This window comes from Hypanus sabinus, chromosome 23 (genome assembly GCF_030144855.1).
Source record: "Hypanus sabinus isolate sHypSab1 chromosome 23, sHypSab1.hap1, whole genome shotgun sequence".
Taxonomy (NCBI): domain Eukaryota; kingdom Metazoa; phylum Chordata; class Chondrichthyes; order Myliobatiformes; family Dasyatidae; genus Hypanus; species Hypanus sabinus.
In genome coordinates, this window is record NC_082728.1 from 58,546,993 (window position 1) to 58,574,163 (window position 27,171).

Sequence of the window (27,171 nt, forward strand, 5' to 3'; positions counted from 1 at the left end):
GAGGAAATCAAGGATCCAATTGGACTAGGAGGTATTAAGGTCTTTAAGTTTATCGATTAGTTTTGAGGGGATGATGGTATTGATGAAGAGCATCCTGAGCATTTTTGCAGTCCAGATGTTCCAGGGTTGAGTGAAGAGTCAATGAGATGACATCTGCTGTGGACCTGTTGTATTGGTAGGTAAATTGGAGCGGATCCACGTTGCTTCTCAGGCAGGAGTTGATAGGTTTCATAGTTCTTTAACACTGTCCAGTCCATCGACTCCACCTCCCATGACCATCTCTTTGTTGTCCATATCTCTGGGGCTTTCCTCTTCAGCCTCTGCTAGGAGGTAGGAGAAGGACGGCAAAGTGATCAGATTTACCAAAATGCAGTCTGGGCATTCCTTTTCTTATTAAAACAGTGGTCTAGTGTGTTGGGACTTCTATTTCAACAGGTTATATGCTGATGGTAATTGAACAAGGTTTTAGAAACATTGAAAACCTAAGCACAATACAGGCCCTATGGCCCACAATGCTATGCCGAACATGTACTTACTTTAGAAATTACCTAGCATTACCCATAGCCCTCTGTTTTTCTAAGCTCTATGTACCTATCCAGGAGCCTTTTAAAGTACCCTATTGTAACCACCTCCACCAGAGTAGAGGGCAGCCCATTCCATGCACTCACCACTCTCAGCGTAAAAAAACTTACCCCCGACATCCCCTCTGTACCTACTTCCAAGCACCTTAAAACTGTGCCCTCTTGTGTTAGCTATTTCAGCCCTGGGAAAAAGCCACTGACTATCCACACGATCAATGCCTCTCATCATCTTATACACCTCTATCAGGTCACCTCTCATCCTCCATCACTCCAAGGAGAAAAGGCCAAGTTTACTCAACCTATTCTCATAAGGCATGCTCCCCAATCCAGGCAACATCCTTGTAAATCTCCTTTGCACCCTTTCTATAGTTTCCACATCCTTCCTGTATTGAGGTGACCAGACCTGAGAACAGTACTCCAAGTGGGGTCTGACCATGGTCCTATACAGCTGCAACATTACCTCTCGGCTCTTAAACTCAATCCCGCAGTTGATGAATGCCTTCTTAACCACAAAGTCAACCTGTGCCCCAGCTTTGAGTGTCCTGTGGTCAGGAACCCCAAGATCCCTCTGATCCTCCACATTGCCATGAGTCTTACCATTAATACTACATTCTGCCATCATATTTGACCTACCAAAATCAACTTACCAACCACTGAAATAAGACTCACTGGTCTATAATTTCCTGGGCTATCTCTACTCCCTTTCTTGAATAATGGAACAACATCTGCAATCCTCTGGAACCTCTCCTGTCCCCACTGATGATACAAAGGTCATCGCCAGAAGCTCAGCAATCTCCTCCCTTGCCTCCCACAATAGCCTGGGGTTCATCTCATCCAGTCCTGGTGACTTAACCAACTTGATGCTTTCCAAAAGCTCCAGCACATCCTCTTTCTTAATATCTACATGCTCAAGCTTTTCAGTCCACTGTAAGTCATCCCTACAATCGCCAAAATCTTTTTCCGTAGTGAATACTGAAGCAAAGTACTCATTAAGTACCTCTGTTATTTCCTCCAGTTCCATACACACTTCTCCACTGTCACTCTTGATTGGTCCTATTCTCTTATCAGAGTCAGAGTCAGGTTTATTATCACCGACATGAGATGTGAAATTTGTTAACTTAGCAGCAACAGTTCAATGCAATACATAATTTTCTTTTCTTCTTGACTAGATTTACAGCAGGCTTTGTACACTATGGTTCCTGTACCCTACCATCCTTTCCCTGTCACATTGGAATGTACGTATGCAGAACTCCATGCAACTATTCCCTGAACATTTGCCATATTTCTTCCATACATTTCCCTGAGAACATCTGTTTCCAACTTATGCTTCTAAGTTCCTGCCTGATAGTGTCATATTTCCCCTTACTCCAATTAAACGCTTTCCTAACTTGTCTTTTCCTATCCCTCTCCAGTGCTATGATAAAGGAGATAGAATTGTGATCACTATCTCCAAAGTGCTCTCCCATCTGACACCTGACCAGGTTCATTTCCCAATACCAGATCAAGTACAGCCTCTCCTCTTGTAGGCTTATCTACATTATCATGTCAAGAAACCTTCTTGAATACACCTAACAAACTCCACCCCATCTAAACCCCTCTCTCTAGGGACATGCCAATCAATATTTGGGAAATTAAAATTTCCCACCACAACAACTCTGTTGTTACACCTTTCCAGAATCTGTCTCTTTATCTGCTCCTCAGTGTCCCTGTTACTATTGGGTGGTCTATAAAAAACAACCAGTAGAGATATTGGCCCCTTCCTGTTCCTAACTTCCACCCACAGAGACTCTGTAGACAATCCTCCATGTCTTCCTCCTTTGCTACGGCCGTGACACTATCTCTGATCAACATTGTCACGCCCCCACCTCTTGGTTGTTGTTCCCTTATTCAAGAAAGGGAGTAGGGATAGCCCAGGAAATTATAGACCAGTGAGTCTTACTTCAGTGGTTGGTAAGTTGATGGAGAAGATCCTGAGAGGCAGGATTTATGAACATTTGGAGAGACATAATATGATTAGGAATAGTCAGCATGGCTTTGTGAAAGGCAGGTCGTGTCTTACAAGCCTGAGTGAATATTTTGAGGATGTGACTAAACACACTGATGAAGGAAGAGCAGTAGATGTAGTGTATATGGATTTCAGGAAGGCATTTGATAAGGTACCCCATACAAGGCTTATTGAGAAAGTAAGGAGGCATGGGATCCAAGGGGACATTGCTTTGTGGATCCAGAACTGGCTTGCCCACAGAAGGCAAAGAGTGGTTGTAGACGGGTCATATTCTGCATGGAGGTCAGTGGCCAATTGTGTGCCTCAGGGATTTGTTCTGGGACCCCTACTCTTCGTGATTTTTATAAATGACCTGAATGAAGTAGTAGAGGGATGGGTTAGTAAATTTGTTGATGACACAAAGGTTGGAGGTGTTGTGGATAGTGTGGAGGGCTGTCAGTGGTTACAGCAGGAAATTGATAGGATGCAAAAATGGGCTGAAAAGTGGCAGGTGGAGTTCAACCCAGAGAAGTGTGAGGTGGTTCACTTTGGTAGGTCAAATATGATGGTAGAATATAGTATTAATGGCAGTGTGAAGGATCAAAGGGATCTTGGGGTCCAAGTACACTCAAAGCTGCTGTGCAGGTTGACTCTGTGGTTAAGAAAACATACGGTGCATCAGCCTTCATTAATAACGATATTGAATTTAGGAACCGAAAGATATTGTTGCAGCTATAGGGTTAGGACGCCACTTGGTGTACTGTGCTCAGTTCTGCTCACCTCACTATAGGAAGGATGTGGAAACCTTAGAAAAGGTGCAGAGATTTACAAGGATGTTGCCTGGATTGGGGGAGTATAGGCTGAGTGAACTCGGCTTTTTCCCCTTGGAGTGACGGAGGATGAGAGGTGACCTGATAGAGGTGTATAAGATAATGAGAGGCATTGATTATGTGGATAGTCAGTGGCTTTTTCCCAGGGCTGAAATGGCTAGCACAAGAGGGCACAGTTTTAAGGTGCTTGGAAGTAGGTACAGAGGAGATGTTAGGGGTAAGTTTTTTACACAGAGAGTGGTGAGTGTATGGAATGGGCTGCCAGCGATGGTGGTGGAGGCGGATACGATAGGGTCTTTTAAGAGACTCCTAGACAGGTATATGGAGCTCAGAAAAATAGAGGGCTATGGGTAACCCTAGGTAATTTCTCAGGTAAGGACGTGTTCAGCACAGCTTTGTGGGCCGAAGGGCCTGTATTGTGCTGTAGGTTTTCTATGTTTCTATTTGCAACCCTCCAATCCTCTGGAAACTCTCCTGTCTCCATTGATGATGCAAAGCTCAGCAATCTCCTCCCTCGCCTCCCACAGTAGCCTGGGGTACATCCTGTCCGGTCCCAGTGACTTATCCAACTTGATGTTTTCCAAAAGCCCCAGCACATCCTCTTTCTTAATGCCTATATGCTCAAGCGTTTCAGTCCGCTGCAAGTCATTCTTACAAATTGCCAAGGTTCAGTGAATACTGAAGCAAAGTATTCATCAAGTACCTCAGCTATCTCCTCCAGTTCCATACACACTTTTCCACTGTCACACTTGATTGGTCCTAATCTGTCACATCTTATCCTCTCGCTCTTCACATACTTGTAGAACGCCTTGGGGTTTTCCTTAATCCTGTCCACCAAGGCCTTCTCATGGTCCCTTCTGACTCTCCTAATTTCCTTCTTAAGCTCCTTCCTGCTAGCCTTATAATTTTCTAGATCTTTATCATTGCCTAGTTTTTTGAACCTTTTGTACCCTTTTCTTTTCCTCTTTTCCTAGATTTTCGACAGCCTTTGTACACCATGGTTTCTGTACCCTACCACCCTTTCCCTGTCTCAGTAGAATGTATCTATGCAGAACACTATGCAAATATTCCGTTATTTTGTTCTAACATTCCGTTATAACAGACATCCATTTATTCTGAGGCTGTGCCCTCTGGTTCTAACCAAAGGAAACAACCTCTATATAGGCCTTTCCACATTCTTCTAAATTCCAGTCAGTACAGGCCCAGAGCCATCAAATCCTCATATGATAATCTTTTCATTCCTGGAATTATTTTTGTGAACTTCCTTTGAACCCTCTCCAATTTCAACACAACCTTTCTTAGATAAGGGGCCAAAACAGTCACAATACTCAAAGAGAGGGCTCACCAGAGCCTTATAAAACCTCAACATAACATCCTTGTTTTTATATTCTAGATCTCTCAAAACAAATTTGAACATTGCATTTTCCTTCCTTACTACTGACTCAACCTGTGAGTTAACCTTTGCAACTCAAACCTTTGTATTTTCTACCAGTTTAGAAAAGTCTATGCGCTTTTCTTCTACCATGACCGTATACTTCCTGACACTGTATTCAATCTGCCACTTAATTGCTCATTTTCCTAATTTTCTAAGTCCCTGCTTTCTCAATGCTACCTGTCCCTCCACTTATCTTCCTATCATCTGAGCACAAAGCCATCATCCAAGTCATTGATGGCACAGTAGTGTAGTAGCACAACATTTTACAGTACAGGTGACCCGGATTCATTTCCCACTGATAACTGTAAGGAGTTTGTATGTTCTCCTCATGACTGCATGGGCTTCTGTCCACAATTCAAAGATGTAACAGTTGGTATATTAATCAATTATTGTGATTAGGCGAGCATTAAATCGGATTGCTGGGTGCCATGGCTCAAAGGGCTGGGAGGGTCTGTTCTGAGTTGTATCTCACTGAATGAATAAATGAATAACTTTTTACTCTATCTTATTGTTTTTATATTGGCTTTGATTTCCCTTTTCAGCCATGGTTGTATCATCTTGCCTTAAGAATGCTACTTCTTCTTTGAGATATATCTATCCTGTGCCTTCTGATTTGCTCCTAGAAACTCCAGCCATTGCTGCTCTGCTGTCATCCCTACTATTGTCCCCATCCAATCAACTTTGGCCAGCTTCTCTCTCCTGCCTCTGTAATTCCGTTTCCGGCACTGTAACACCTGACTTTGGCTTCTCCCTCTCAAGTTCCCGGATGAACTCTATCACATTGGGATTTCTGGCTGCTAATGGTTCCTTTATCTTCAGCTCCCTAATCAAATCCATTTCCTTACACAACACCCAATCCAGAATAACTGATCCTCCAGTGGGCTGAACCACAAGCTTCTCTAAAATGCCATCTTGTAGGCATTCTATAAATTTTCTCTCACCAACCTGATTTTACCCAATCTACATACATTGCCCTTTTGACATCTATTTTCTATCTCCTATTGTAATTTCTACCCCATATCCTGTCTACCGTTCAGAGGTCTGTATCACCCTTCAGGGAGTTTTTACCCTTGCAGTTTCTTAACTCTATTCACAATGATTCTATATCTTCCAGCAAACCTGTCCACAAGCATATTGGTCCCCTTTGGGTTCAGGTGTAATCCCCCGTCCCTTTTGTACAGGTCATATCTTCCCCAGAAGAGATCCCAATAATCCAGAAATCTGAAATCCTGCCTCTTGCACCAGTGCTCAACCATGCACTCATCTGCCAAATCATCCTATTCGGACCCTCACTGACGCATGACACGGGCAGCAATCCAGAGATTACTAGCCTGGAGGTCCTGCTTCTCAGCTTTCTACCTAGCTCCTTAAAATCTCTCTGCAGAACTGCCTTCTTTTTCCTGCCTATGCCGTTGTACCAGTATGTACCAAGACTACTGGCTGCTCCCCTCCCCTGACCTTTAGTATGTCATGGACTCAATCCATAACCCTGACACCTGCAGGGCAACATGCCATCCAGTTGTCTATCTTGTACACAGAATCTTGTGTCTACTCATGTAACTATGGAAATCCCTATCACTATTGCAGTCCTCTTCTCCCCTCTTCCCTTTGTGGTCACTGTGGCTTCTCCCTGGTAGGTCACTCCCCCCCTGCCCCCATATCCAAAACAGTATAAGTATTATTGAGGGGAACTGCCATGGAGACACTCTGCACTGGCTGCCCATTTCCTTTCCCTCTCCTGACAGTTGCCCAGGTACCTGCCCCGATCTACCCGTAGCTCCTATCTATCACTCCACGTTTCTCATATCAGCTGAAGGTTATCAATCTGCAGCCCCAGTTCCTTAACACATTGTCTAAGGAGCTGCAGCTGGAAACACCTGGTGCAGATGTGGTTATCTGGGAGGCAGAATTCCCACATCACACACAACACGGAGCCTGCTGTATGTACTAACAGAGGAAGAATAAACATACCAGATACGTACCTCACCCACGCCTGTTCTCACTGAAGACTGATGAAATAAGGCCTCCCCACTCTAACACTAGTCTACTCACACAATGGCCACAACACTTGCCCATAGCTTAATTTTATTTGCCCTTGATAAGGATTCACTGTTTGACTGGGCTGCCGGAAAACACTGAAAGCCTGTGAATGTTCCTTTTTTTAATCTCTCACAGACCTGTGAATTGCCTCCTCTCCCACTTCTGAATCAATTGGGCCACCAGAAAATCTATTCATAGATTTTATTGTATTTCTTTATTTTCCTGTAAATTCCTGAAAGAAAATGAATCCCAAGGTAGTATATGGTAACAATATGTACTTTAATAATAAATTTTACTTTGAAACCTCTGTACCACTGTACATTGAAACCTCCATACCAGGCTATAATGCAACCATTCAGAATGCTTTCTACAGCACTTCTGTAAAACTTGTAAGAGTCTTTGGTGACCTGTCTCCTCAGACTCCTAATGAATATAATTGCTGGTGTACCTTCTGCCTGGATGTGTTGGGCCTAGGATAAATCCTGAAATTTGAAGCCCAGGAACTTGATGTTGTTCACCCTTTCCACCACTGACCCCTTGATGAGGATTGGTATAGGTCTCCTAACTTCCCCTTCCTAAAGTCCACAATCAATTCCTTAGTCATGCTGATGGAAAGTGCGGGGTTATTGCTGTGATACCACTCAACCAACTGATATCTGTCCCTCTCCTCATTGCCCTCTGTGATGTTACCAGCAACAGCAGTGTGTATAAAAGGCCAAGTAAGAGATAAGAAGGGAGTAAGATATACAATTGAAGCAGCAGTCAACTGAAAGCTCAGGATCACACTTGCAGACTGAGTTCTGTTCTGAAAAAAGATCACCCAAGTCACTATTGATTTCTCCAGTATGGACTGATGGAGATGACCACAGATTGCTGATTTTAGCTTTACTGTGCAGGAGATTAGGCCAAAGGTCACGTCCTCACTGCTTACAGTGAGTTAATACCAGGAATATGGATGCAACAGCTGCAATGCTCTGCCAAGTAAATTTCCCACTGAGCAATTGTGCCCATTTTGTTGTCAGAGTTCTTTTGTAGATACAAGATGGAACTGGCATACATCGGCAACTCTTTGTGGGCTGCAGAAAATTGTACCAGTTTTACTTTGAACTTTAACATATCACTCTGTGTTGAGCAGAGTTATTTTTCTTTGAGTTTGTTGCCCTTAAGTGACTTTGTTCTGTAGTGGGTCTTCACAGCACAGTGGTCCACAGATCCCAAAGTCAGTTCTTGTCTGGGTGCTGTCCGTGCGGTGTTTCCCCGCACTCTCTAACCGTGGCTTATCCCCGGCTGCTCAGGCTTCTTCCACATCCCGAAGACATGCAGATTTGCCACTCGAAATTCTCCCTGTAATGAAGGTGAGTGGTACAATCTGTAGAAACTGTAGGAAGGGGGAAATTGATGGGTTCACCTTAACTTTCCTCAAGAAGCCCGATATCAGCCCGACCTTCAGACCCCATTCTCCAGGATGAGAATACTGGATACAACAAAGGCCATGCGAACACACTTCAGTCCAGCTGTAGTGCTGAACACATGCTGAAGAAGGGGCAGCTGAGATTTACCAGGATATTATCTATTTGGGAAGACTTTAGTTTTGGGGTGAGATTGTTGGGACCAGGCTAGTTCCTCAGAGATCTTGACACCCAGAAACTTGAAACTGCTCATTCTTTCCATTTCTTATCCCTCCCTGAGGATTGGTATGTGTTCCTTTGTCTTACCCTTCCTGAAGTCCATAATCAGCTCTTTCGTCTTACTAGCGTTGAGTGCCAGGTTGTTGCTGCAGCACCACTCCACTAGTTGGCATATCTCATTCCTGTACACCCTCTCATCATCACCTGAGTTTCTACCAAGAATGGACGTATCGTCAGCAAATTTACAGATGGTATTTCAGCTATGCCTAGCCACACAGTTATGTGTGTATAGAGAGAGAGTAGAGCAGTGGGCTAAGCACACACCCCTGAGATGCATCATTGTTGATCATCAGCAAGTAGGATATGTTATCACCAACCTGTACAGATTGTAGTCTTCCAGTTAGGAAGTTGAGGATCCAATTGCAGGGGAAGGTACAGAGGCCCAGGTTCTTAACTTCTTAATCAGGATTGTGGGAATGATGGTATTAAATGCTGAGCTACAGTCGATGAACAGCATCCTGACGTGGGTGTTTGTGTTGTGCAGGTGGTCTAAAGCCGTGTGAAGAGCCATTGAGATGTTGACCTATTATGGTGATAGGCAAACTGCAAGGGCTCCAGGTCCTTGCTGAAGCAGGAGTTCAGTCTAGTCATGACCAACCTCTCAAAGCCTTTCATCACTGTCGATGTGAGTGCTACCGGGTGATAGTCATTAAGGCAGCCCACATTATTCTTCTTAGGCACTGGTATAATTGTTGCCTTTTTGAAGCAAGTGGTAATTTCCACCTGTAGCAGTGAGAGGTTGAAAATGTCCTTGAATACTCCCGCAGTTGGTTTGCACAGGTTTTCAGAGCCTTACCAGGTACTCCATTGGGACCTTCCGCCTTGGGAGTGTTCATTCTCTTTAAAAAAAAAAGACAGCCTGACAGCGGCCTGAGACAGAGATCACAGGGACATCAGGTGCAGCAGGGATCTTCACAGCTGTAGTTGTGTTCTCCCTTTCAAAGTGGGCATAGGAGACATCGAGTTTATCTGGTAGTGAAGCATCGCAGCCATTCATGCTACTGGGTTTCGCTTTGTAGGAAGTGATGTCTTACAAACCCTGCCAGAGTTGTCATACATCCGATGTCACCTTCCAACCTTGTTCGAAATTGTCTCTTCGCCCTTGAAATAGTCCTCCGCAAATCATCCTGGTTTTCTGGTACAGGCCTGGGTTACCAGACTTGAATGCCATAGATCTGGCCTTCAGCAGACAATGTACCCCCTGGTTCATCCACGGCTTTTGGTTTGGGAATGTACAGTAAGTCTTTGTGGACACACACCCATCCACACAGGTTTTAATGAAGTCAGTAACACTGCAGCATACTCATCCAGGTTCAAAGATGAATCCCTGAATACAGTCCAGTCCTGTAGGCGCTCCTGTGCTTCCCTTGTCTTTACCTTCTTGGTCCTCACTACTGGTGCTGCAGTCTTCAGTCCCTGCCTCTACTCAGAGAGAAGAAGTACAGCCAGGTGATCAGACTTCCCTAAGTGAGGGTGTTGCTCCTCCAACCTGAGTGTGACCTCTTCGCGACAGTAGAGGTGGCCATGGACGGACATGTTGGAATGGAAATGGGAAGTGGAATTAAAACGGTGGCCACTGAGAGATCCTGCTTTTTCTGGCAGACCGAGTGTAGGTCCTTGGCGAAGCGGTATCTCACTCCACATCGGGACTTGCGGATAAACGAGGGGATACACCGGGAGCAGCAGTAAAATAGATGACCTGCAACAGACTCACCTCACCTGGAAGGAGTGTTTGGGGGCAGGGGGTATAGGGGCAGATGTAGCACTTGTTCTGCTTGCAAGGATAAGTGCCAGAAGGGAAATGTGGGGAGGGATAAATGGGCAAGGGAGTTGTGTCAGGAGCGATCCCCTTGGAAAAAAGAAAGTGGGGTAGAGAAGGATGTGTACAGTGGTGGAATCCCAATGGAGAATGTGGAAGTTATGGAGAATTATGCTCTGGATGTGGAGGCTGGTGGGATGGTAGGTGAGGACAAGAGGAATCCTAACTATAGTGGGTTGGCGGGAGGATGGGGTGAGGGCGGACATGCGTGAAATGGAAGAGATGCAGTTGAGGGCAGCGTTGATGGTGGGGGAAAGGAAGCCCCTTTCTTTGAAAAAAGAGGACATCTTCTTCATCCTGGAATGAAAAGCCTCATCCTGAAAGCTGATGAGGCGAAGACGGAGGAATTGAAAGAAGGGGTTAGCATTTTTATAAGTAACAGGGTGGGAAGAGGTATAGTACAGGCAGCTATGAGAGTCATTGGGTTTATAATGGACATCAGTGGAGAGCTGTCTCCAGAGAGATCAAGAAAGGGGAGGGGAGTGTCAGAAATGGACCATGTAAATTTGAGGGCAGGGTGGAAGTTGGAGGCAAACTGGATGAAATCGATGAGCTCAGCACGGGTGCAGTCATCGATGTAGCGTAGGAAAAATGCAGGGCAGTCACCCGTGTGGACTGTTCCACATAGCCAACAAAATGCAGGCATAGCTTGGACCCATGGCTACAGCTTTTGTTTGAAGGAAGTGAGAGGAGCCAAAGGAGAAATTATTGAGATTGAAGACAAGTTCCGCTAGACAGAGGAGAGTGGTGGTGGAGGGGAATTGGTTGGGTTTGGTGTCTAGAAAGAAGCGAAGAGCTTTGAGGTCTTCCTGGTGAGGGCTGGAGGAGTATAGGGACTGGACATCCATGGTGGAAATGAGATGACTGGAATGATAAGCCTCAACCTGAAAGCAGATGCGGTGGAGACAAAGGAGATGTCCTCCTCCTTCAAAGAAATGCTGCCCTCAACTACATCTCTTTCATTTCATGCATGTCTGCCCTCACCTGATCCTCCCACAAACCCACTGGGGATAGGGTTGCTCACCTACCACCCCACCAGCCTCTGCATCTAGCACATAATTCTCTGTAACTTCTGCCATCTCCAATGGGATCCCACCACCAAACACATCTTTCCCACCTCCCACTTTTTGCTTTCCACAAGGATCACTTCCTATGTGACTCCCTTGTCCATTCGTCCCTCCCCACTGATCTCCCTCCTGGCACTTATCCTTGCAAGTGGAACAAGTGCTACACCTGCCCCGCACCTCCTCCCTCACCACCATTCAGGGCTCCAAACAGTGCATCCAGGTGAGGCAACACTTCACCTGTGAGTCTGTTTGGGGTCATCTATCGTATCCAGTGCTCCCGGTGCAGCCTCCTCTATGTCGGTGAGACCCAACGTAGATTGGGAGACCACTTCGCCAAGCACCTACAGTCCTTCCACCAGAAAAAGTGGCCACCCATTTTAATTCCACTTCCCATTCTCATTCCAACACGTCCATCCACAATGAGGCTACACTTAGGCTGGAAGAACAACAGCTTATATTCCATCTGGTTAGCCTCCATCTTGTTGGCATGAACATCGATTTCTTGAACTCCCCCCCTCAACATTCCACATCCCTCTCTCACCTCATCTCCTTGCCCACTCTTCACCCCTGGTGCTCCTCCCTCTTTTTCTTTCTCCCACGGCCTCACATCCTCTCCTATCAGATTCCCACTTCTCCATCCAGCCCTGTATCTCTTTCACCAATCAACTTCCCAGCTCTTTACTTCACCCCTCCCCCATGATTTCACCAATCACCCTGTGTTTCTCCCTTCCCTGCCCCCACCTTCTAACTCTGACTCCTCACCTTTTTTACTCCAGTCCTACTGAAGGGTCTCTGCCTAAAATGCTGACTCTACTCTTTTCCATAGATGCTACTTGACCTGCTGAGTTCCTCCAGCATTTGCTGTGTGTTGCTCGGATTTCCTGCATCTGCAGATTTTCTCTTCTTTGTGATTGGACTGCTGCATAAGTATCCTGATACCTTCAGCCTCCTTCCAACACTTGGCTCAGTTCACATATTAAAGTTCTCTCTCTTTCCGTTCAGCTACAGTGCATGCCATGCCTCTGTTTGGTTACAATATTTTTGAGGTGAAGTCGACCAGCTCATCTTGGATTCCAGTTCCATGCATCATTGCATTCAATGAGGAAGATCTGATGGTGTTAAGTGAGGAAGCCAAGGTACAGTAATCTGCTGTAATGACTACATTGATATAAAGAACATGGAATTGAAATACACAGAAACTATTTACTGTTTCCATGGCTCAAGGCAGACAAACACTGAGAATTCTTTTAGTTGTAATATATCTCTATTCATGTAAACCCCCCATCCTGTTAAATATTCAAGCTACATAACTGATGAATTGAATAGACTATTGTAATTTCACCGATAACACAATATATCTAACTGATCCCCAGTGGGAAGATGCAGAGTTTTCCCATTCTTGCTCAATATCCAGCAATCCTATTAAAACAAAGCATACTGTGGGTAATATTAGATGAGATTAGTGATTATTAGTGAAGACCAGGGCATAAAATATTTCTCAGTAGAATATCCATTAATGGGCAGAAACCCATTCAGCAGGAGATATCCAGCTTCAAAAGTTCTCACCGAATATCCCAGACAAGTTAGTAGTAGTAGTCTCTCGAAGTCCAAGGAAGACGAATGCAGTGTTGCGCAGTCAACGTCTGTGGGCATGCTTATGATTTCTGAGGCCGAAGTCCAAAGCGCAGATACGGTTGCAGATGGGGCAAGGAGCACCGCCTGTTGGGGCAGGAGCGGACGCCTTCCTGTGTCTTTCTTGACTAGTTATGGATAGGTTTAACAGCATATCCAAGAACAAGTATTCAGTGTGATTAACAATGTGATAAATAGCCACAATTTGCAAGGTGCTATTAAATAGTACAGCATCAATATACAGTGACTTGAAGAAGTATTCAGTCCCCATAGTTTTTTTAACATTTTACTGACTAATTTTTCAAACTTAAAAGATATTGAAGTAGGATTTCCTTTAGCTATTCTACAAAACATTGTGCATCATATCTAGAGGAAAATTCCAAAACCTGTCAACAATTTACTAAACATTAAAAACTAGAATTGTGAAGCCTTGCACAAAATAGGGTATTATAGAACAGTAGCAATGAAAAGTCCTTGCTAAAATAAAGGTTATCCTTTCTCATAAAGATTTCGCAAAGCATCACTTAGAAGATACTGTAAAAATGTGGAAGAAGGTCTTGTGGTTGGATGAGGTTAAAGTGAAACTGTTTGGTCTCAACACTAAGTGGTATGTGTGGTGTAAGTGCAATACTGCACTTCAGCCAGGTAAAACCACCCCTGTAAAGTACTGTGCAAAAGTCTAACTGAGCTGTTTTATATACATTTTATTTTAGATGTTTAATTTTGTCTCTTGCATTAGTGTGTCAGTAGAAGAGAGCAAATTTTAGATTTCCAACCATTCAAATACAGAAAAAGTTTTGAATTTTGTTAAATTAAGTAACAGACCACTTCTCAAAAATATCTTGATTACTTAAACAAAGGTAACAAACAGGAGTTAATGACCAATTACATCATAAGTTGAATGAACTAAACTGGTTAACTGAAACAAAAACGGGCAAAGGAGAACCAGATTAAAAGGCGAGGGTGTGGCAAATGTGACAGTTTAACCTTCAAATCATTAGTACCATGGCAAGAGTGAGCATAGCAACAAGACAAGGTGAACATCCAGCATCAGCAAGCTCTCTCTTAAGCAGAAATTTCACAGCAGACATAAGTTTCAAGATATGCTGCCCAAGTTCTTCGGAAGAAGCACAAAGAAACAGGCAAGGTTGAGAACCACGGAAACCGAGTGCAGCAGATGAGAGATACATTAAACTAATGTCCTTCCTAAATCAGAAGTCCAGCACTGCTAACAGCTCTGAACTCACAGAAACCACCGGGACCCAACTACGCCCCTCTGCAGACCGGAGGGGTTTTGTTAGAGGTAATCTCTATGGACGAGTTCCTACCAAAAAGCTTTCCTACCAAAGTGGAAACAAAGCCAAGAGAGTCACCCATGCACAAAAACACAAATACTGGGTGCTGAATAATGGCAGCAAGTGTTCTGAACTGACCAGTCAAAATGTGAAATTGTTGACTCGAATAAGAGGCAGTTTGTCCATTGAAGAGCTGCAGAGCAGAACATAGGTGCGTGTCTGCAGCCAACAGTGAAGCACGGTGATGCAGGTTTGAGTGCACATGGAGTTAGTGATCTGGGCAGAATTAAGGGAATTCTCAGTATAAGCAGATTCTCATCCAGCATGGAAAACCATCAGGGAGGGGTCTGATCAGTCCCAACTTCATTCTGCAGCAGGACAATGACCCCTAATACACGGCCAAGGTCATAAAGAACTACCTTCAGCAAAAAGAAGAGCAAGGAGTTCTGCAACAGATGGTATGGACTCCACGGTGCCCTGATCTCAGCATCAATGAGGCCTGGAGAAACAGGAGCAAGCAAGACAACCAAGAACTACAGAACTGTGGCAAGTTTTCCAGAATGCTTGGAGCTTTCTGTTAACTTCTACCAGTAAGTTTAAACTGGAGAGGAAGTTTGTCTTTTAACAGGACAATGACCCAAAGCACACTGCCAGAGCACTCATGGAGTGGCTTTAAATGAAGAAAATTGATGTCCTTGACTGGCCCAGTCAAATTCCAGATCTTAGCCTAATCAAAACCTCTACAACACCTCAAGATTGCTGTCCATCACCACTTCCCCATGAGCAATGTTGCAAGGAGGAATGGGCTAATTTTGCTTCAATATGTTGTGCAAAGCTAAATGAGGCTTATCCAAAAAGACTACAAGCTGTAATAGGTTAGAGAGGTGGTTCAACTAACTACAGGGTAAAGGGGATGAACATTTTTAAGGGGATGAACATTTTTGAAGTGCTGACATTTCAGGTTTTGAATTTTTAGTTTTTCATGCTTTACAATTTTCCGTGTTTGTGAAAAAGGTGCATGTGATTCACAAAGTAAAATTCTGAGTTAAATTTTCAAAATCCCTGGTTGTAATACTCATTTACAGTATGTGAACAAAGGGCTGGGGGCTGAATACTTTTACAATACACTGTATGTGAAAGCAATGGTTTTCATTAGAGGAACCAAAGTAGTTAGGAGATTATGTCTTTGTCACTTATCGACTCTGTCTGAGATACTTGTCGAAGGTAGCAAAGATGAGCAGCGACTGTTAGATATCATGCAATAAGACAACGTTGTGGAAGGTGGGCTACTGCTCAAGGGTAGCACACAATGAGGTTACAGATGTTTCAGAAGGGAATATCAGAGCTCTTCTAGGGAGGCCTTTACACGCACAAAACTTCTACCTCTATCCCATGCTATCAGTGCACAAATTAATATAATCTACAGTATCTTCATGAAAAGGTAAAGGTAAATCTTCCCCACCCTGTAATGAGAAAGATCTATCTTCTCTCATGACTTCAGAATACTCCAAAATGATTACAGGCAATTCTTTCTGAAGTGTAGTCATTCAGACAATGAAGGCAATCTGACAAGTTATCACACACAAACACACTTCAACTTCATAAATAATAATAACCACACGTTCAATCTTCAGTGTCATACCTAATCGATGAGTATAACCTCTTGGCCTCCTTCAAAATAATGTTGAAGACAGTAGATGATTCCCAATTCAACATCCCATTGGAAAGACATTCCAGTACAGTACTGGCATCAGCCTTGAGTGTAGATCTCATGTCAGCAAAATGGATCTTGAAACCACAACTTAAACACTAACTACTGTGTAGGTAAAGATTCCAAAGGAAATACACGCTACATTAATATGTTTGTTTATGTGAATGTATCCCACAATAAACATTTGATCAGCCTGATCTGTATGATCTTGTGCAGGAAGAACACCTGAGTATTTCTGTGAGGGAGATTCAGATGATGCGAATGAAACGGCCAGCGGATGAATCAAGCTTTCCATTGATGGAAATAAACTATGGCCCTGCAGTCAAACCACATATGATCGCTTTTGAAGTGAAAGAGGTACTGTAAGCCACAGATTAAAATCACAAATGAAGTTCCATCATTTATGGAAAATGGTGGCTTCATGGCTAATTACTTCTACTTGGAGATTTGTATCCAAAGCAGACCAAGGAGATGTGAGCTAACTGTGAAGCTGCATGTGATTTGGCCGACTGGGGCCCTCTGCTTACACTTACTGCTTGAATTACCCATTGCCTCACACAGATCAGATCTGGACTTTTGTCCTCAGCCATCCTGCCTGTACATAATTCCCTGCACCCCCAAAGGAGTCCCACCACCAGGCCTATCTCCAACCCTCTCCCCTCTCTGCTTTCTGTAAGGATTACTCTCTCCATGTACACTTGCGTAGATGTCCCTCCTTGCCAATGTCATGGACTACGTTGAGTGCTGCACCCAAACCTACACATCCTCCTTCACCATTACTCTGAACAGTTCTCTCAGGTGAGGCAATCCTTCACTTGGGAATCTGACATCTACATTGGCAAACCCAACCCGGATTGGAGGTTCACTCCATCTACAGCCAGGCTGTCCTGGTGGCCAGATATATTGATTTCACCTCTGGTTCTCACACCAACGCGTCTGTCCATGGCCTTGCCTACTGCCAAGGTGAAGCTAAATACAGATTAGCGGGACAGCACCTCCTATTCTTCTTGGTAGCCTTGAAACTGATGGCATGAATACCAATTTCTGTTAACCACTCTCCTAACATGTTCCATCTTCCAGTTCTCCTCCTGCCCTTCGTTCCAAGGTCCACTGTCCTCTCGCAACAGATTCCATCTTTGTCACTTACACCTGTTACTCCCAGCTTCATACAATATTGCCATGTTGTATAATTCTGTGACTAGGGGTAGGTTACACAGCACCTCACGGCTGTTCAGTGATTTGATAATTCACGCTCATGTTATACCTTAACACTGTTCCCCATATTCCCCTACTGATAATTAATGCCAATTTGTGATGTGAGGTCTTAATAACTGAGAACTAATTGAGCAAATGCAAAATTCACCTTACAAAATAGCAGGCTGCAGTTACATTATAATTCAAAATGCAGAGATGAAAGGGGAGACTCTAACACAATGCAGCATTTCATTACAAAAACAGTATCATGTTCAATGCTTCAGGCTCCCATATAAAAAGTGTCCATCGGGTTGTCTGCTGGAAAGCTCCGGAACCACTCTACAGCCAGGAGTGTTTCAGGGATGGATATGGTGGAAACTAATATTCTGTCTTTATTTCTTTACCCAGGCAAAGAAGATCTGCCACATGATTAGAATGATCCTGGACGACATACTGCAGACCACCTACACATGACCTACACAAGATCACATACAAAGATGGGTTAGAGTTCCAGTGTTACTGCTAGGTTAATCAAAGTTTATCAAACTGAAACACAATGCGATCCAAATTAATACAGAATGATCACCCCTTATCTGAAATCCCAAAACCCAGAAATTTCCAAAATCTGAACTAGTTTTGAGTGCTGACACGACATCACAAAATGAATATTCCACAAGGTGCTGGGAAGGTCCCCAGGTGACTCACAGATCTCTACCCACCACAGACAGTTCGGAGATGTGCCCTCACATATGCAATGAACAGAAGTTAATTAGAAACACTACATAAAGTGAAAAATGAAGATGTTGATCGTGTTTTGAAAGAGTTTTTGAGTCAGCATCAGAGTGAACATATACTGTCTAACAGTAGGCTGATCATGAAACAAGCAAAGATCAATCATGATGAACTAGTATCTGTGAATATTCAGCAGTCTGGTTGTATAAATTTAAGAATAGACACAGCACTGCATTTTTAAAGATTTGGGTTGTTAAAGTGTCTACTGATCACCAAACAGCAGAGAAATTCTTTAACAAGTTTGCCAAGATCGTCACTGATGAAAATCTAACACACTGAACGGCTGCATCAATACATATGTGTGATGCAAGACAAAGATTACATAATGGTAGCACATGAATTCCGAATCAGGAATGATAGTTATACCAAACCTGAGTGACTGAGGTAGTGATTGCTGTTAAAAAACAAAACTACCTCCAGGGATACAGTGGGTAAGGCTGGACACGTGACATAAAAGGAATTCACGTTTAGACTCAGCTGCTCGCTCCGAGTTGTCTCATATGTAAATACACCAAAATTGGAAATACTTCTGGCCCCAATCATTTCAGATAAGGGTTGTTCAATCTGCACTCAGCTGCAGACACCAGATATAATTAAACTTCCAGCTATTTAGTAAAATATAATAAATTTGAAGTGGCCACTTTTTGCCTTGCCTAGAGGTCTGCCCAGAATCACCAACATTCAATATGGTCACAGATTCAGACCAAATCATCCGAGGGAACTCCCATCTTCACCTGGTGACTAATTTTAGCTGTAAACTGCACCATTTAGCGTTGAGTCTGCAAACACTGTGGCAAGTTCTCCATCACTGGTCCATGACTGGCATAAGGAGGAAGTCAAGTGATTGGCCTTCCCATGTACACATGATCCCAGTGCGAAAGCCCACAGTACAGCTTCCCATCCAACAGCCTAGTGATCACTTCACAGCCAGGTTCTGACACCTAAATTCCTCTGTGTGAATGAAGGTTTTCTTGTGTTTGTTGAGAGAGCAGCTTATTTTAATGAAAAGGTTTGTTGGAAACTGGAGACAACATGAAATAAACTAAAACAACAAACATGTAAATATACATCTCAAAGCTGCGAATGAAACAGCTATTTATCTTTTTAAATAGACCTCTTTTTATTCTCTTTTTATTTTTTGTTCATTTTTTAATGTTTTTCAAGTTTATATTTCCAAAATCATCTAAGTTAATATTCTGACATTGATACCACAAGGTGCTGCTTCAGAATAAAGTGAAAATGCAGTATATCATTGTAGTGTTCTGGATAATCTGTTGGCACTGGCACTTTAAAACCACCCTAGCAGTACACTGTACAGCAGAGATAAAACCAAGCATGCTCATGGAACTTTTGCTGCTTTTCGGTCTGATTAGCAGAAATATTTAGCCTTTAATCTCCAAATGCTAATTTTCAGAACACCTGGCAAGATTAAGATTAAAGTGATGAATTATGCAGTGTGGTGGTACCCAGGTCCAATGGGTGTCAGGAAAAGTTCAATTTAAATTATTATGTTAGGCCATTTCCAGAATCTGATCTGTTAATCATTTTATGAAATCCATTAAAGTTCCATCTAGAAAGGAAATGTTACATAATGCTAGATGAGACCTGTAAATAACTTCAACTATAGGGCATTCAAAGGTATTTGAAATAACCTCCAACAGTATAATCATAATTGAAAGCCTTAGCCAGGATACAAAAAAAAGATTATCATAAACACGAGGGATTCTGCAAACGTTGGAAATCCAGAAGAGCACACACAGGAACCAGCAGCTATGGAAATGAATAAACAGTCAACGTTTCTGACCGAGACCCTTCATCAGGACTGGAAAGGAATGAGAAAATGCCAGAATATTTTATGTTAAGGGTAATATTACAGAATATTTCATCTCAACCGAAGTTTGATGCTCAGTGTAAAAGCTAGGGAACAAGCTTCCTATCCCACCACCTCTTCATCAAACACCACAGCTTTTCTTCGGTCGTGACCTAGACAAAAAGACAATCCTGAAATGTAAGTTTCCATATACCGGAAATGAAACAGTTGGAATTTTCACTTTCCTTTGCTTTGTAGCTTTGTTCCTAATGATCAAATAACGCAGTTTAGACAGGTTACTGTTTTATACCTAGAAAAATTAAATTCTATTTAAGATCATGTTTCTGTTTGTATTATTCATGCAAGCATTCATCTACAAATGTGCACAATTCTGTTAAAGGCTTCACACAATTTATCATCAAACAGATAGACTTGAATTGACCTTATTTCTTACAGACTTAATATCTATGAGGAGTAAGAATCTTTACGTCACGTCTCCATCTAAATGTGCAACTTATAGTAACTTATAATAAATAGTATGTACAGCAGGATAGTCAATATAACATAGAAATACAATTGTATCAGCATGAATTAATCAGTCTGATGGCCTGGTGGAAGAAGCTGTCCTGGAGCCTGTTGGTCCTGGCTTTTATGCTGCAGTGCCGTTTCCCAGATGGTAGCATAGATTATTATTGGGGGTGACTCAGGTCCCTGATGATCCTTTGGGTCCTTTTTACACACCAGTATTTGTAAATGTCCTGAATAGTGTTAGTTACAGATGTGTTAGGCTGTCTGCACCACTCTCTGCAGAATCCTGTGATTAAGGGAGGTACAGTTCCCATACCAGGCAGTGATGCAGCCAGTCAGGATGCTCTCAAATGTGCCCCTGTAGAAAGTCCTTGGGATTCGGGGGCCCGTACCAAACTTCCTCAAGCGTCTGAGGTGAAAGAGGCGCTGTTGTGCCATTTTCACCACACAGCTGGTGTGTACAGACCACGTGATGTAGATGCTGAGGAACTTGGCTGTTCACCTTTTCAACCTCAGATCCATTGAGGTCAATAGGGGTTAGCCCGTCTCCATTCCTCCTGTAATCAACAACCAGCTCCTTTGTTTTTGCATCATTAAGGGAAAGGTTGTTTTCCTGACACCACTATGTCAGGGTGATGACTTAACATACAAACATAGAAAACCTACAGCAAAATACAGGCCCTTCAGCCCACATAGCTGTGCTGAACATGTCCCTACCTTAGAAATTACTAGGGTTACCCTAGTAAGCCTTCTATTTTTCTAAGCTCCATGTAAGCTCCAGGAGTCTCTTAAAATACCCTATATGTTGCCAGCAGCCCACTCCACGCACTCACCACACTCTGAGTAAAAATCTTACCCCTGCCATCTCCTCTGTACCTACTCCCCAGCACCTTAAACCTGCGGCAACTATTTCAGCCCTGGGACTTCTCTGTCTGCTGCCTCATTATTATTTGAGATTAGGCTGATCAGTGTAGTATTGTCAGCAAATTAAATCAATAGTTTGGAGCTGTGGGTGGCGACACAGATGGACTGGTTTTGTTGTCATACATGGAGATACAGAAATTTATAAAGATATAATATTTATTCCAGGCCTTGCTGTTATGCTTCCCATCTACCCCCAAATTCTCCTGTTTTCACCCCTCCCTGACCTCAAACCCTCTTAAAAATGGTAGAAAATAATTTTACAATACAGTTTTCAAATGCCAGGGCAAGTAACATTGCCACTTTAGGGGTATTTGAAGAGCTTGTTATCCTTGAATCACCACAGTCATTCTTCTTTTCGGAGGCATTGTTTTATTTGAATATCCATTTTCTAGAAAAGTAATTATAAGTGATCTTTGTTTAATTCTGATACATATACAGCATCAAAAAGCATCAAAAGATGACAATATTATTCTAGTGCTGTGAACCAGAGTCTCATTTACATGCACATTACAGAAAGTGTCCATGTTAGTCTATTAGTGCCATACTGGGTTTACGTAAAAGCATTCTAGTTGGTCACACTCCCCACTGCCCAAAAACCGTTGCTTCTCAGATACTTGCTCTCCTTTGAACGTCACAAATGAATTTGCCACCAACATTTTCACTGCAGTGCATCCCAGACCCTGACCACTGGCTACATGAGAAAGTTTGCTCATTGCCAGTCATCTACAGTTCCTCACCCTTCTGCTGATCATGCATTTCCCTAAAACTTGGAAGAAGATGATTTGGATGATTGGTTTTATGCAGCTCTCATAGCACGTCCCTCATCCCCATTCCCCCAGTTATCTCCTGATATAATTCCAGTGGAGGAATGATAAGTTTGCTTTTTGCTCTGTGTGCCCTTTCCAGGTGAGTAGCAAATACCAGGTTCTGCCCCACCCCAAATCTGTACACTGAGCTACTGTCTATTGAGTGGACTAGTGACTGTGATTCTGATGCTCTCACCACGGTGATCAGAAATATATGGGTATTATGATTAGATTAAATATATTGGTACCGATGATTATTAAATGTATGGATATCAATGATTAGATTTGACTGGGTTAGGGACACCTATGGCGTCAGGAATGCAGCAAATCCATATGGTGGAGTGTCAGGGATGTGCCAGTACCAATAAGAAGAGTAAGTTTGGGTGGGATTTGTGGAAACTAAGCTCATAAGTTTAATCACTCCAGGAAGCTGTGAACAAAAGAAAAAGAAAATCGTAAGTAGGATGAGGAAGAGAGACTAGAAACAGGTAATAATGGGAGAAGGGGAGAACTTCCCTGACCCAAACAAGGGGACGCCAACATTGTATTTGTTTAATAATTATGGGAAGTAATCGGCAGAAAAATTATGAATGGAGAACCGAGGTGTGAATGTCAACCTTGGTTGCTGAATTATGCGCCATGGTAGAAGACCTGCCTGACCTGGAGACAGCTTTGGAAAAAGCTATTCAGTAGCTTAAAACTATTGTTTTGTGTCACGTATCTACTGTTATGGATTTGTAAATCTCAATGAGGGCACAGATAGCCCCCAGATTCAAATTTTAGAAACGAGAGTTTCCGGTGACTCATCGTCGAGAATGGCAGCTTAAGTCACTAGCTCCTCTGGAAAAACGCATATTAACCCATCAAATATAATATTTTTTGAAAAATATTTGCACTGAAAAGAGGGGCAAGAATGGGGAAAAAATTGGAAATAAATAAGCGACACTGCAGAGCCTGTGGCCGAGAAGAGTGCAGCGAGCAGCTCTCCTACCCAACCGCGTGCTAGCGAGGCGGACACTGGGCCTTATTCAGGCGAAGTGGCGAACATGATCGCAATTCTGAAAGAGATGATGGAGTTCCAGAAAGATATAAAACAGCAGCTCCATGATGTTAAGTCAGAGCTCGCCAGCGTCAATCAAAAAATAGCGGTGGCAGAGTCGCAAATTGAGAAGGTGGAAGATCGCGTTCAAAACGTAGAACGGATACTGAGTAAGACAATAAAAATATTACATCACCAAGAAGATAAACTGCTTGACCTGGAGGGAGGATCACCGTAGAAAAATATCAGAATCTATAATGTTCCCGAAGGAGCGGAGGGCTCGTCTATGATGGAGTTTGTTGGAAAGTTACTGTGGGACGCGTTGGATCTTCCCCCGGCTATGAAGCTGGGAGTCGAAAGAGCCCAACACGCGTTCGTCCCAAAACCTACCCAGAATAGAAAGCCACGCTCAATAATAATTAAATTCCTTCGGTACAGCACCAAGGCAGAGATTATACGGAGGGCCTGGGGTAAGAAAAGAGTGTTTTTCAATGATAAATTAATATATTTCGACCAAGATTACCACCCCCCCCCCACCGCGGTCCTCCAGAAATGCAAAGAACACTCTGAAGTAAAGTGAGTACTAAAGCAAAATAAGATTAGATCTCAAACTCCGTACCCTGCTAAACTTCAAGTGTTTTATGACAATGGGACACGGTTGTACCAGACAGTGGAAGAGGTGACTACAGACACGAAGGCCAGAGGGTTGTCCATCAACATCACCAAAACAAGGGAAAGCCTGGCTGAGGAATTATCCTGCTCCGCTTGGGAAATAGTGCGAGAATCAAGAAGGCAGGAGATGGGAGGAGGCCAACAGAAATATATCAGGAAGAGACCGGGAGTTTCCCAAAGGCAGTCCTCACCCCCTTCAGAAGAGCCATAAGGTTTGGCTATCTTTAAAAATGTTGAGAAGATAAACAGAAGCAAAAGTACACGGTGATATACCTATCTTGAGAAATACTTATTATAATGTGGATTTTATATTACTTAGTTGTTATTCTTTATTCGCTCACTTACTCCTTTTCCCCACCAAAATGAGTATATGTGTGTGTGTGTGTGTGTGTGTGTGTGTGTGTGTGTGTGTGTGTGTATATATATATATATATATATATATATACATATGTCTGTGTGTGTGTATATATATATATATATGTCTGTGTGTGTGTATATATATATATATATATATATGTCTGTGTGTGTGTGTATATATATATATATATATATATATATGTCTGTGTGTGTATGTATATATATATATGTCTGTGTGTGTGTATATATATGTATTTATAGGAGGAGTACACAGGGAAATCTTTTCTGTGTAATGGATTTGTTCACTGACATTTATGAACACTGCAATGGGGGCCCTCAACTCACAAGTAGGAGGGGTTATCCCCCACAGCTAGACATTTCCTCTAGCTCAACGCAGGGTCATCTACCAGAGACCTCAGCCTTGGAATCACACGTTTGTTGCCATTTTTGTTATTATTTGCGTTTCTTGGTTCTTATTTGTTCAGGGAGTAGATCGATTAAGTTTTATTCTAATTTCAATGATACATTGACAGATAAATACAGATGGCTAAGGACAAGGCAAAATTCATTTCTTTTAATGTCAATGGGCTATTAAATCCAATCAAACGTAAGACAATTTTATCCAAAATGAAAAAAGAACAAGCCCATTTTAGTATATTTACAGGAAACTCATTTAAGTGATAATGAACATAAAAAACTAAAGAGAATGGGCTTCACTAATCTGTTTTTTTCCTCATATAAATCGGGACATAGGAAAGGAGTTGCTATTCTTATCTCAAGTAAATCATGTACAGCCTTTCCTCTTGTAGGCTTATCTACATACTGTGTCAAGAAACCTTCCTGAATATACCTAACAAACTCCACCCCATCTAAACTCCTCGCTCCAGGGAGATGCCAATCGATATTTGGGAAATTAAAATCTCCCATCACGACAACTCTGTTATTATTACACCTTTCTAGGATTTGTTTCCCTATTTGCTCCTCGACATCCCTGTTGCTATTGGGCGGCCTATAATAAACACCCAGTAAAGTTATTGACTCCTTCCTGTTCCTATCCTCCACCCACCAGACAATCCCTCCATGGCGTCCACCTTTTCTGCAGCCGTGACACTATCTCTGATCAACAGTGCCACGCCCCCACCTCTTTTGCCTCCTCCCTGTCCTTTCTGAAACATCTAAAGCCTGGCACTCGAAGTAACCATTCCTGTCCCCGAGCCATCCAAGTCTCTGTAATGGCCACCACATCATATTTCCAAGTAACGATTCACGCTCTAATCTCATCCACTTCGTTCACAACACTCCTTGCATTAAAATAGACACATCTCAAGCCTTCGGTCTGAGCGTGTCCCTTCTCTATCACCTGCCTATCCTCCCTCTCGCACTTTCTCTATTTGCAAGCATTCTCTATTTGTGAGCTAACCTCCTCTTCCCCAGTTTTTTCAGTTTGGTTCCCACTCCCCAACAACTCTAGTTTAAACTCTCCCCAGTAGCTTTAGCAAACCTCCCCACCAGGATATTGGTCCTCCTGGGATTCAAGTGCAACCCGTCCTTTTTGTACGGGAAATTTGCTGATGATACAAAGATTGGAGGTAGTGGACAGTGAGGAAGATTTTCAAAGCTTTCAGAGGGATTTGGATCAGCTGGAAAAATGGGCTGAAAAATGGCAGATGGAGTTTAATGCAAACAGGTGTGAGGTATTGCACTTTGGAAGGACAAACCAAGGTAAAACATACAAGGTAAATGGTAGGACACTGAGGAGTGCAATAGAACAGAGGAATCTGGGATTACAGATACAAAATTCCCTAAAAGTGACATCACAGGTAGATAGGGTCATAAAGAGAGCTTTTGATATATTGGCCTTTATAAATCAAAGTATTGAGTATAAGAGTTGGAATGTTATGGTGAGGTTGTATAAGACATTGGTGAGGCTGAATTTGGAGTATTGTGTACAGTTTTGGTCACCTAATTACAGGAAGGATATTAATAAGGTTGAAAGAGTGCAGAGACGGTTTACAAGGATGCTGCTGGGACTTGAGAAACTGAGTTACAGAGAAAGGTTAAATAGGTTAGGTCTTTATTCCCTGAAGTGTAGAAGAATGAGGGGAGACACATTGGGGGGGTGGTTTCTTCATACAGAGAGTGGTGGGAGTGTGGAATGAGCTGCCAGATGAAGTGGTACATACGGGCTCAGTTTTAACATTTAAGAAAAACTTGGACAGGTACATAGATGAGAGGTGTATGGAGGGATATGGTCCAGGTGCAGGTCAGTGGGACTAGGCAGAAAAATGGTTCAGCACAGCCAAGAAGGGCCAAAAGGTCTGTTTCTGTGCTGTAATGTTCTATGGTTCTGTGGTCACACCTGCCCCAAAAGAGGTCCCAATGATCCAGAAATCTGAATCCCTGCCCCCTGCTCCAATCCCTCAGCCGTGCATTTATCCTCCACCTCATTCTATTCCTATTCTCACTGTCACTTGGCACAGGCAGTAATCCTGAGATTACTACCTTTGCGGTCCAGCTTCTCAACTTCCTTCCTAACTCCCTGTCATCTTTTTTCAGGACCTCTTCCCTTTTCCTACCTATGTCATTGGTACCAATATGTACCACGACCTCTGGCTGTTCTCCCTCCCACTTCAGGGTGTCTTGAACGTGATCCAAAACATCCAAGACACTGGTATCTGTGAGGCAAACTACCATCTGAGTTTCTTTCCTGCATCCACAGAATCGCCAATCTGACCGCCTAACTATAGAGTCCCCCGTCACTACTGCCTTCCTCTTCCCTTCCCTACCCTTTTGAGCCACAAGGCTGGACTCTGTGCCAGAGGCACAGCCACTGCTGCTTCCCCCAGGTAGGCTGCGCCCCCCCCAACAGTACTCAAACAGGAGTACTTATTGTCAAGGGGTACAGCCACAGGGGTACTCTCTAGTACCTGACTCTTCTCCTTACCCCTCCTGACTTTGACCCACCTG

General features: G+C 43.1%; 1 protein-coding gene across 1 annotated transcript in view; it reads left to right on the top strand.

Moving 5' to 3' along the window:
- Positions 1–20,218, top strand: part of LOC132380273 (unconventional myosin-XV-like) — a 909,717-nt gene extending 889,499 nt beyond the window's left edge. Inside the window, exons 69-71 of the mRNA XM_059949029.1 lie at positions 12,447–12,580; positions 16,299–16,439; positions 17,685–20,218. Of these exons, the coding sequence (XP_059805012.1) occupies positions 12,447–12,580; positions 16,299–16,439; positions 17,685–17,750 (341 nt within the window). The 3' untranslated portion in view covers positions 17,751–20,218. The remainder of the gene's footprint in view (positions 1–12,446; positions 12,581–16,298; positions 16,440–17,684) is intronic.
- The last annotated feature ends 6,953 nt before the right edge of the window (positions 20,219–27,171 follow it).